Below are 12,431 nucleotides of genomic sequence, written 5' to 3' on the forward strand. Positions count from 1 at the left end.
ATACAGAAGGGGGTTAGGGAAAGTTCCTGTCTGTATTTGTCGCCAGGCGATGGCCTGGGATCTATTCAGATTGCCGTGTGCCTCTGGGTACTTTTTCCTGTTGCATCTGTAGTGGTACAAGATTTCTCTATATGTTGTGAGTGGGTCTCTGTCATCCGCTGTTTCATCTGGCAGTGTGTCCGCAGGGGGTTGGGGGGCTCGGTAGACTAGATCTCGAGCAGCCTCATGTGCGACTTCATTGCCAGGCATTCCGGAGTGCGCTGGAGTCCATATTAGTGCGGTTTTGGCTTCAGGGTCTCGTTTTAGGTCTTTAATAATACTGTATGCTGTTGTCGAGATGTAGCCTCGTGAGAAGTTTAGGATTGCTGTCTTCGAATCACTAATTATTCTTTTTGCCTTTCCGGTAGCCATGGCGAGGGCTATTGCCGCCTCCTCTCCGATCTGCGGGTATTTGGTCATAACCGTGCAGGCTGTCACAATAGATCCCGCATTGTCCACGACTACACATAGCATAGATTTTCTTTTAGGTCCTTGTTGTAAGGCCGTATCTGTGTATAGGGTACCTTCTAGTTCACCATATTTCTTGTGGAGAGCCTTCGCTCTCTCCTGTCTTCTTTCTTGGTTGTAATTTGGATGCATGTTCCTTGGGATGCTGGTTATGATGAACGTGTCTCTGATTCTTGTGTCCATTTCTTGTTTGGGTCCCTCCTGCTCTGTTCTGTTTCTGATAATTATTTTGTTTAGGATGTATCTGCCTGTTTTGCTTCTTGAGAGTCTCTCGTGCTGTGCTAGTTGTTGGGCTTCGATTATCTCATCCAGCGTATTGTGTAGTCAAACGGCCTCCAGCTTCTCATTTGAGGTGCTGATCGGTATTCCTATGGCCCTTTTGTACGCTCTTTTAATCAGGCTGTTTAGCTTGGTCTTTTCTTCTGTTTTCAATTTCAGGAAGGGAGTCGTGTACGCAATTCTTGATATTATATATGCTTGTATGAGTCTTATTATATTGCTTTCTTTGAGGCCGTGGTGTCGATTGGTTACCCTGAATATGAGCCTGATGGTCTGGTTTACGTTTCTCTCCAGGACGTTGACCGCCTCGGTGTTTGAGCCGTTTTCTTGTATTCTGAGGCCTAATATTTTGATAGCGAAAACAGCGCTGGCTGTGAAGAAGCTGCACCTGGGTGGGGGGAAGGGGGTAAGGGGGCTGGGGCAGATAGACGCAAACACGATGTAGTAGTAAAGGAGTTATTGATAACCGCTAGGCTTTCCCCTTCAAACCATGTCGTCATTCTGATCATCATCACCAGCCTGTCTACGCCCACTGCAAGGCAAAGGCCTCTCCCATGGATCTCCAATTATATCCCGGTCCTGTGCTAACTGTGACCAATTTATCCCCGCAAACTTCTTGATCTCATCTGCCCATCTAACTTTCTGCCGCCCCCTGCAACGCTTGCCTTCTCTAGGGATCCACCCTGTTACCCTTAATGACCAACGGTTTTCTTGCCTTCGCATTACATGCCCTGCTCACGTCCATTTTTTTTTCTTAATTTCTACTAATATGTCCTTAACACGCGTTTGTTCCCTGATACACTCCGCTCTCTTCTTGTCCCTTAATGTTACACATTAATGTCAAACCATGTAAGCAGACTTCAGTGTCCGAGGAGTTTTTAAGCTTCAGCGTATATGCCACGGCGTCGCGGGCGTATGAATCGCGGCAATAGTAATAGTAATGGTTTACTTCATCTCTTGCAATATACCGGGTCAGCCCAAGCCATTCAAGGCTTGGCGGGCCGTACCCGGCAGTCAGCAGAGACAATAAATTGTCACAATGTCCGGAGTGATGTGAGCGTTGAAGCTGTTACGGTAAAGTAACGGACTTAATTGACTGTGTCCAAGGGAGCTAAAAATAAAATGTTTAGTCTAAGAATGAAGTCGACAATTAGCTACAGAATAAGGAATAGTTAACTAAAAAAAATAGGGCTGAAATAACGGTCCTCTCACCTGTGACACGGGTTGTGAAGCGACCGGCAAATTTTTTGTAATATAGTATTATATGAAACTTTAACCGCTATATTTCACAGCTCGTCATGGCGCAGTTGTGGTGCAAAGCAGAGTTTACAGTGTAAAAACATACAAGAAATTTGTGTAATCACCAGGTCGAAGTGATGCATAAATACCATAATATTTTGAAAATGTGAGTGCAGCAGGGGAACAAACATTATATTAATTAAAAGGACCTATTATGCGCAGGTGTGTATACTGAGTTGCTAACATGTTAAAAAGCTGTGCGATTATAGCTGACCTGCTACAGACCTTTCTGTCTGCCTTAATTCTATTAATCCGTCCCTTACAACAAGATAAATGTGCCCAGAATTTGAGTAGAGTTTTTCAAGTAATCCAGCAGCGTTGTCGAAAGAAATGCCGCGTTCGCATCTTTTACTTCCTTTCTGATTTGCGCATGGATGTCGCCTTGTCGTCCTTCACGAGAACAATTCAGTCACCGCTTCAAATGAATATTTCTAGTTACCCATTAACTGGGTTTTGCTATCTGTTTGACTTTCTTGGGCACATTTGTTATAGAGGTGCACACAAAGTATCGCCAAAGACTCTTGCGTCCTTATCGACAGGCACATCATCATGACATCATTCTAAGTATTCGATAACCGGTGTGTCACAAGTTCTATCTAAATTACACAAATATCCAGAGGTATATCTTTGTTTTTCACGGTACTCCTATTTATGGTCACTACGGCTGGTGGTGGTAGCGGTAATGATGTTCATTAACGGGTTGGCCTAGGCTAGCGTGATGCCGGCAATATCTCCCCCGTTCAACACCTTTTTGCTGCTATGCGCGGGAAACCATCAGGAGTCACTACGGCTATTGCCCCTTAATAACGGGAGGATCAGGCGCAAAACGCCTCCCCTTGTGATCCAATGGCCTTTACGGGAAATTACATCATCCAAAGAGGCATGCGGAGCGGCCCTCCTTCGAAGTTGTTTAAACAAAGCTAACCGCTCCGTCGCATGCGCTCGGCAGTCCATAAGAAAATGTCCGATGTCACCGGTCACACAACACGTTGCGCACAGAGGTGAGGACATAAGGTTCAGCCGATGAAGCCACTCCGGTGACCGCTCTGAGTTGGTCCGGATGCGGAACAGTAAGGTTTCCTATGTCCTCTTCATTCGTTTGGTAACACAAGGTTGATGTCGTGGTTGCCAGAGAGATCGGAAGTGTTCTTTATTGAAGGTTTGTAAAATGCGCCGTTCGTCTGGAGCGACTTTCAGAAAACCAGTGCAAGATGTCACTTAACGGGCCAACTTGCCCGCGGCTTCGTTTCCAAGCACTCCTACGTAGGAAGGAACCCACTGGAAGCGAACGCTAAGTCCGGTCTCATTTAGCTGCTGAAGAAGAGGTTTTATCTGTTTTTTAGAAGTTTTATCTGTTTTTTAGAAGTTTTATCTGTGGGAAATTGAAGCGGCAAAAGTTGTAGGGCTGACTTGGAATCCGTTGAAATTACCGGACGCCGCACCAGAATCGAGTTGATCTTTTTTAAGGCCGCCTCAATCGCTATACGCTCCGCCGTTCTTGATAACGTTAAATGGTCAATGCGAGCCACCCTGGAAAAGTTAATGCGGGAATCACAAAGGCCGCTGCGCCGGTATTTTATTCTCTGTCGACAGATCCGTCCGTAAACACATGAACACAATCTACGCACAACCGGTCCAAATGCCCAAGTGCTTACATTCTCACTTCAGCCACCGGTGTAAATCTCTTCGAGCGAATGCCCGGGGTGAGATTGTTTTATGATCTGGTATGAAATTATCAATGTTGCCATTAAGACAAAGCTCCTCAGTCAAGAGTAGCGAATCCAGCGTGGATTTATTTTGGCCGTGCCCTGGTTGCCTCATTAATTACCCAAACAAAGGTATGCTGATCTGTAACGTTAAATCGGTGTCAGCCTTTCCAACTCACCTTGAAATCCCCGTATTGAAATTTTCACCTTGTAAATGAAAGACAATATCACTTCCGGCATTCTATAAATTTAGGTACTGGTCAACGGCATACATAAATTCAGAATGCCCTCCAAGGAGTGTAAAGAAGACGCCCACTGTCAAGATAGTATTGTCAATATATAGTTTACACCGCAATCTTTAATGCTGTTTATGAAGGGCACGATTTCATACCTGAGGGGTTTCCGCAGCAGAAGTGACACGCCGCCGCATCGCCTTGTTCTATATTCGCGGAGTATATCGTAAATGATTGCAAATACTTCGTGGTCCGTAACGTCACTCCGCTACCTCATTTCTGCGGTGGCAACCAGCTCTGCGTCTTCAAGCAATGACAAGTATTTAAGATGCTATTCGTAATGGTACAGACAATAATGTTAACTTGTCCTCTTTCGGGCTGCTGTGGGCGTCATCCAGCGTTTTTAAAACGGGTTGTTTATTGCGCAGTCTTAGGCGCGCGCTCAGTTCAGCGTCCCACGTATAAGCAATGCTATTGATTAAGAGCAAACAGGGTTAACTTTAATGCGAAGAACTGAGAAAGTTGGTACATAGTTCAGTAAAATTAGCGCCAGAAACACAGGGACAGGGGGCAAAGCGACAAGGACAGCTGAGTGCTTGTCGGCATGTGTCTGTACAGGGTGGGATTAAAAGAAACACGAATAACGGAGCGCACCGCCCCCGACGCATGCTGCACCGTCTGGCTGCAAAGTCATTAAACTGAGCACATGCGTGCTTTTTAGAGTGCGGTCAACTGTGCTTGATCGAGAGTCTACACCTGTCGTTTATGTTTAGGCGCTTTTTTACGATGTGTCGCCACTGAGCAGGATGGGATCCCCTGTTATTTGCTATATTCCGGGGCCAAGCGTGCAGCGCCATGATTGCAGATAGCATGATGCCGACTAACAACCACCCTGCTCAGTGGCGACGCCGCGTGAAAAGGCGCCTCAAAATAAACGACCATGCGTCGCTTCTCGATCAAGCATTTACCGTAAATGAAGGTAGGCCGCAGTGTCAAACGCTATCGAAAGAGTGCGCATGCGCGCAGTTTACTGACTTTGCAGCCAGACTGTGCAGCTTGAGTGGGAGGCTGTGCGCTTCGTCGTTCGTATTTTAAATGCAGAGCATTTCTTTAACTCACGATGGTATGCGTCCGTAACTCGGCGTCCGCACCACGGCATCTGCGCCCTCTCCCCCACTCCTCCTCGCCCTCAACACGCTTGCAACAATAGGTGCAGCGCGCGCTCCGGCGTTGCAAGCACCGTGCGGGCGCGTCGTGGCGTGGCGGTGGCGTGATAGCGCGCTCTCTCTCCGCCTCCTCTCCCTCTACTACCACCACCATTACAACACCCATCGCCACCGCCACGCGCGTAACGCCGCTAATGCTCTGCATTTACTCGTGCCCCTCCCGCGGGGGCATGTTTTTTTTTAATCCCCCCCGTACCAGATTTTCTTGGGCTGCTCCTTTCTTAAGCCTTGTGCAATAGCATGTAACGCACGAGGCGATCCCCAAACTCGCCTTTCGCAACTGTTTCCAGCGAGCAGACGCCAGAAACATATTTTACAGAAAAGTTGTTGGCCTCTCGTTGGTCATAAAATTTCGAATTCTCGTGATAAGCGAAAAACCCCAGGCGAACAGTTGAAGGCAAACAGGATGGATTTTTTTTTTTGGAATCAGGTAAAGATCATTATTCGTTAAAATTTATTTATCATTATTTTTTGGAATCAGCATAAAGATCATTATTCGTTAAAACAACACAAAACAAGCATGAAAATCTCATTTACGGCAGCCCGGACATGGGCTGCTTTAAATAAAGTTTGATCTCTCTCTCTCTCTCTCTCTCTCTCTCTCTCTCTCTCTCTCTCTCTCTCTCTCTCTCTCTCTCTCTCTCTCATGATGGATGATAAGGCGCCGGTGAAAATTGGATGCAGAGAAACTTGAAATAAAACTGTTGAAATAAAAAATAAAACAATGCTCTACTCCAACGTAAAACGCCCGGTGACGTTAGGACACGCGTAAAGGCGGTAGCCTCGCTGTATTGAATGGGTTGTACTTCACGTTAAAAGCAATGAACACCGTAAAGTTAGACTGCATTACCAGCATTCAGATTGTTGTTTCAAAAATAACCTGATTGGTTTCCATAGTTTGAATCACTGGTATATTATTTTTTACAGGTTTGTACCACGAGTATTGATAATGCCTGGAGTTTTCAACCCCAACCTAGACGCTGCGGGAACGCTGGCCCAGAAAGTAATGAGCTTGCCTACCTGTTTTTCGAAGTTAAGGGTGCGTTGAGAACGGCTTTTGAGGAAAACGAGGAGATATGCCGTCGAGTCACCAGGGAAGCGGAAGGCTGTTTTCTCGTGGGCAATACGAAGCCCACTGCCCATCTTCGTAGGGTAGCCGCAGCCGCAGTCCTCATGTTGAACCGACCGTGGTTTACACAGGGCCCGCAATATTTCACACGGCATTTAAATTTATTAGTCCGCGCATGTCGTGGGTGCGCGCTTGGAACGAGGCTAAGAAGGTATTCCAGTTGCTCTGTTTTGCGTCGTCTCTTTTTCTGGCCTTTATGGATAGCTTGCGCTGACGTCACTGTATAGCTTCCGGGCTGAGGCACAGCGTGCGTGTTGGATGGCTATGAACTTATCTGCCGCTTGTTTTTATCGAGCTCTGTTGAGAAAGGTGAATGCGAAATAACAGAAATGACAGAGGTGTCACGTGCCAGCCATGCATAATTTCTGTGGAGATAACATTCCTCCGCTGCCTTTATTCGCGCTCGCATTTTCTGCACCATTTATCACCCACGATACCGCATAATGCGTTCCCAAACTTGGTCACGTAATCTGAATGTGCCCTCACTCCACGTGCGTCCTCGACACGCGCGAAAGGAGGACACCGCGGCCCATCCACTCGAGCAAGGAGGCTTGCACGAATGCGGCAAGGCCGTTCCTCCGAGAGAGAGAAACAACATTTTTATTGTCCGGCAAGAAGGCGCGGGCTAAACGTCGGGAATCCCGAACATCGAGTGCTTGCTGAGTGCCCTTAAGAAGGAAGAAAAGTTGTGGAGAAAAGACCCCTGGCCGTCCGGCGTATCGGGATACGTGTTGCAAAATTCGCGCAGCGTGCCACGCAGTGAACACTACAGTAGCAGTGGCGTAATAGCAACAGCATTGAAAGGCTCTCCCAGTAAGGCCCTACGTCACGGCGCGGTGCGATTGGTATCAAGTGTCGAAAGCCTGCTTTTTGTTCTCACTCTGACATGTCGGATACGGCATGCCGACGACATGACGAACGACTTTAGTCGGGGAAGGCTTCTAGTCTCCGCAAAATTAAAATTCGCTCCAATCCACGCTGTAAAGGTGGTTGGAAAGCAAAGCTGTAAACGACACCTACAACAATTGCCCATGCGAGGTCACACAGATTCTGCATGCCGTTACCTAGAATTCGCGGGGGCGGGGTCCCGAACACAGGAGCGTCGGACGCCGCCGCCGCTGTAGCCCGGCCGTGCGTCGGCAGAAAACGGAGAAGAGCGCCTTTCGAAGGGTGAAACAGCGGAACATAGCCATCCTGTTAGCTGGCTAGGGGCTACACCACCGCGCGACACAAGCCAGACACCGAAATAATTTCTGTAGCGTTTCTCTAGCGGTCAGATATCTGTATGCGGTCTCAAGATTTTGTTTTGCCGCCCTAAAAACCACTCCTTAACGTATCTTTGCCTTACGACCACTTAATTCTGTCGGGTTCTGGTTACCCAGTAGGTGCTGTTGAACAAGTTAATCAAGCCGTCTGCGAAGGAAGCTCGCAATGGACGCGAAGCACGGGAGAACAGGCCCAAAACAACCGTTGCTAAAGCAGACGACAAAGCCGTCCCTCCAACGCGGCCGCGTGAGCGAGCAGGCAGCTGCCGCGGGGAACGCTGGGTAATAGCGCCCTATCGCCGTGCCACCTACACTGTGTTCCGGGCGGGAAAACTGCCCTCCCCCTTCCTATCTGCGTTGCGAGTTTCTTGTCCCGCACGCCATGAAGAAATCGTTGGCTGCTAGAGGTAGAAAGCTTCGCTTTAAAAACATCAGACAGAACTGCCCAAATGTTGGTTCCGGCTGCAGGAAAGCGGTTGTCGGATTACCTCCAATTTGTTCTTCCTCCGAAAGAGTGGGAAATCAGAGGAAGAGCGAAAGGCGTCTGGAAACGAGATTATTTCAGAGTTTTATTTTAAAAAGAAAGATATCCACCTACACTTACACGGTACGTATACGTTTACCGAATTTATTAAATATTCACAAAAACATTGTAACTGATATCGATTGCCAGTGACGGGCAGTGACGTGAGCTTACCGACACAACTACAAGAAAACCTTTTTGGGTCAGGCCACACCGAGCACGAACTGCCCCGACAGATGACGCAGACGAGAAACCAATTTTCGAGTACGCCATGTTATCATTTTCCGCATCTGAACTCTCTGTTTTATCTTACTCATTACTACGGGTTCAAGCACTCTCCAACTATATCCACACCTTGATAACGTAGGCAGCTGTTGCTGAAGGAGGTCCCAGGTTTGTTGATATCACGACCGGCTTTGTAGATAACGACCTGCCCATCGCAGCCGGCGACAATGAGAACCGGCGTGCCAAACAATTGCCGTGTAGGGACGGCGCGCCCCGTCAGGTGGGGATAATTTGAATTCCCAAACTAAGTTTACTCCCGAAGTGCAGTCTTCGAATGCTAGCATAAAAAGTAGCGGTCATACAAAAGAAAATGCCGATTGTACCAATCACTACCTATAATACCGGCCAGCAACGAGTATTGGCGGTTAAGTCTGGAACCGTTTCTTAGTTACGCAAACGTCAACGCACACAAGTAAACCACACTGCTACTATATCCACCCGCTCGACTGGCGTTATTGATTTCCGAGCATTTTCGTTCATTTAAACACGCGAAAACTTTGTCAACTTTTGCTTCACCACGGGGAGCTTTCTTTCGACGTGAAACTCGTCTATGCACGTGCGAATTTCTTAGGGAATCCTCGAATTTCTATAAACACCCCAACAGTGCCGTTCTGTGCGAGTAAGCACCGTCATTCTTGCGGGAAAACATGTTTTCGCAGCGAAAGGAGCCGTAATCAACGGCAACCTTTTCAGTGACTGCGGCGTTTTCCCCATAACACCATAAAGCGCGCGTTTGTAGGAGTTTCGTCGTGGTGACTTACAAGCCCAAGACAGGGAAAACTTGGGCAGGGCAGCCGTTCCCTGTCAACGCTTGCGGTGAGAACCACCGTTACCTTCAGGACATCTTTTTAATAGCGAAGCTGTTTAGCACAACGTAATTTTTCGTGTCCGCAGTTAAAAATACCAATAAATTGCCGAGCGCGCGGTCGTTACCACGGGCCTCGCGGCGACCGCCCAGCAGCTAATTAAACCAAGAAAATGCCTAGCGCTCGTGTGTGCGTGCCGCGTGTTTCCAAACGCTCGCTGCGCAGAGCACCCACGTGACATGTGTGATGTCACTGCGCGCACTATTTTTTGGAGCACCTGCTGAAAGGAGCCGGGCTGTGTTGCCTCGATGTAGAGTACCGAGTACTGAAGACGACGGCTTGGGTTCGAGCCTCACCAGGCCTATCTGTAAGTTTTTCTCATTTCTTACTTTTTTTCTAAATTTAATTTTTTGTCTAAGCACAAATCTAAGTGCTGTGTTGTTAGTAATACTGATTTGGTATGTTTGAAGTCGCTTTAGGTATGGGGCACCTCCAATGACATCATTTAATTGCCGTTCTGCATCGCGCGAACAGACATGTCACGTGGGTGCTTTGTACAGCGAAGCGTTTGGAAATACGCGTGCGTACCTCGCCGCGACCACCCAGCGCCCTCTGCGCACGTTTGTCAACCCAACCGTACCCGCTTAGGTATATATATTGGCCCAGATTGCGGCGACCCCCCGGCAGTTTAAAAAAAAAACAACACGAAAATGCCGAGCACTCGTGTGAGCGTGCATCGCCGCAATCGCCCTGCGTCCCCGGCGAATGTTCGTCATGCCAAGCATAACCACTAAGGGCGATTGGCCAAGATGGGCCAAAAAGAAAGAAAGAAAGAAAAAACTACAGCTTTCACTCTAATCGTGGCAACACTTACTCGGAAGGAGAAAGACGCGTCATGGGTCACGCCCCTCCGAGATGATGTCTAATGATTTCACTTCCAAAAATTAACGAAGCTCACACTTGTTGCAACAATGAGGGAGTGAAGGTCGTTGCGGCAGCGAAGAAGAAGCAAATAGGCTGCAATCTTGGACTGAAACCTTCGTGATGGTTGTGAAGGTTGCGTGCAGTTTCGTTACCTTGAAGTCTTACGCGTTAGTGTGGGCTTCCTTCTGTTGCGTCACTGCCCCCGCACCGGAGTAATCGAAACCTGGTGAAAGCAATTTGCCTTCACCTTGCGCCTTCCTGGCTTACTCAGCTGTACGCAACAAACAAAATCGCGTACGATACGTTTACTGAAAGTATGATGCAAATGTATTGCAGGCTATTTCGGGATATTCGTTCGCGAAAGTGTTTTTTTTTTGCTAGGTTTGTTGCCGAGCCTGCAGCCTAAGTCGACTTTAATTAGCCTAGAACATCGGCATCATACCCACCGCAGCTACGTTTTCAAGAATGACTATTCATGCTGCTACTATACCGTCTCTCCATACGCTGAAAGCCAACCAAGACTGCGCGGGAAATTATTTAAGCAAGCTCTTTTTAGATGCGACGCTCAGAGCATCTCTTGGCGGCCCTGTCCTTCCTGCGTGCGTCCGTTGTTGTGCGCGTGCGTCCGTTGTTGTCCGCAGCCACTCTCCCCCTCTCCTCTCCGATAGCGAACACTCTCTCGCGAGGGGCATTGGATTGGATTTGGATTGGATTAAAGTGGATTGTGTTGGATTGTGTTGCGTCATAGCTACGGCGGACGCACTGACGCCGGCGCGTGCCCAGGTTTTCATGGTTTTGGAGCTTTTTTCGAAGGAATTTGATACTGCGTTGTCGCCTGTCCTTGCGTAAGTTTGGATCTGTTTATCGGTAGGGGTCGGGTATTATGCAATGGCGCTCGATCGGCGACGTATCCATCATTGCGCCCAGATGTTGTTAAAGACGATAGTCTTTCTTGGGCTACTTAAACGCAGAAATTTTGGTCTGTCTGTAGGTCTGTCGGTCTTGAAAAGATAAATTTATTATCACAAAATCTTGGTATTAATTATACAACGTAACAACCAGAAACAATTAAAGAAGTGCAGCGCCTGTTGCTACAAAACAGAGCCCGAAGGCTTCCAGTTACAGGCGCTCAAAGAAACACACAAACAGTTTCACGGTAATTGTACACAAAAAATTAACATACAAACAATTTAGACTTGCTTACAACCAAAAGATTAAAATGCGAGGGAAACAAGGACACAAAAACATTCGCTTCAAGAACGCAGCAATATACGGAACAAGGTTGCTGTTAATATCACAACGAGTACTGTAGCGCAGTAACACCCAATTCTAACACCGAAATAAATTGTAACAACGAAAATTCCTAAGGACACAGGTCTGGAAAGCTGGCATGAATAATAACCAGTTGGTTCGACACCTCTAAATTGGGTAGACCAGTTTCGCAGAAACTCTTCCTCACGCAACAGGCCCAACTCGCCTTCGAGAAAGGTCACGAGGTACTGTCTGAAAAAGGAAGAGCGACATCGGCGAGGATGCACGGGCTCGCATACGAGTGGACCCGATCCCCAAGGACGTCCACCCGGAATACAACAAAGAGCGGGGGGCGGCGCGGGCCAAGACCCTCGTCGAGCAGCACGCCAAGGACGAGCACGCGCGGTACGTAGACGCGGGGGAGTACCAGCGAAAATGTTTCTTCGCGGTGGCCGTTAAGGCTACCACGGGTGTCACGACAGCGGCAGCGAGCGTGCGGTGCACGGGCGCTACGCACGCAGAGGAAGTCGCCATCGCTCTGGCGGTCTCCGACGCCGAGTGTCGCACCGTGCTCAGCGACTCAAGATCCGCCGTGCGCAACTTCGCCAAGGGTCGAGTGTGCGCCCAGGCGGGCGCCATCATCGCCAAGAGCAAGCTTCAAGGCAGTGAAGTCCGCATAAAGTGGTTCCCGGCGCACATGGGCGAGTCCGCAACTACGTTCAACCACAACGAGACGGCTCACTCGGAGGCGCGTGCACTTACCTTCCGCTCCCCCGAGACCGACAGTACGTGGTGATCCGAGAGCAAAGACCGCCTAGCAAGCTACAGCGAGATTACCAGGGCCTACCGCCTGGCTTGACAGCTAATGCCACCCCCCCCCCTCCCCCCTCAGGGTCTCAGCCAGGAGGAGGCCGTGTTACTGCGGCAGCTCCAAACCGGATCCATCCTCGCACCGGCAACGCTGCACGTTTTACATCGAGGATTTCATTTGAGTGGTG

At 48.6% G+C, this 12,431-nt stretch overlaps 1 protein-coding gene across 6 annotated transcripts in view; it reads right to left on the reverse strand.

Moving 5' to 3' along the window:
• LOC144179413 (farnesyl pyrophosphate synthase-like) overlaps positions 1-6,654 on the reverse strand; it is a 42,430-nt gene extending 35,776 nt beyond the window's left edge. For 3 of the 6 annotated variants that reach the window (XM_077707765.1, XM_077707762.1, XM_077707760.1), the window contains exon 1: positions 6,271-6,403. In XM_077707765.1, the coding sequence (XP_077563891.1) occupies positions 6,271-6,393 (123 nt within the window). In that variant the 5' untranslated portion in view covers positions 6,394-6,403. Of the gene's footprint in view, positions 1-6,270 lie in introns of all 6 variants that reach the window. The other 3 variants (XM_077707763.1, XM_077707764.1, XM_077707761.1) reach the window with 3 other exon arrangements.
• Positions 6,655-12,431: the final 5,777 nt, after the last annotated feature.

This window comes from Haemaphysalis longicornis, unplaced genomic scaffold (assembly GCF_048455015.1).
Source record: "Haemaphysalis longicornis isolate Haplotype H1 unplaced genomic scaffold, Haemaphysalis longicornis Haplotype H1 scaffold_4, whole genome shotgun sequence".
Taxonomy (NCBI): Eukaryota; Metazoa; Arthropoda; class Arachnida; order Ixodida; family Ixodidae; genus Haemaphysalis; species Haemaphysalis longicornis.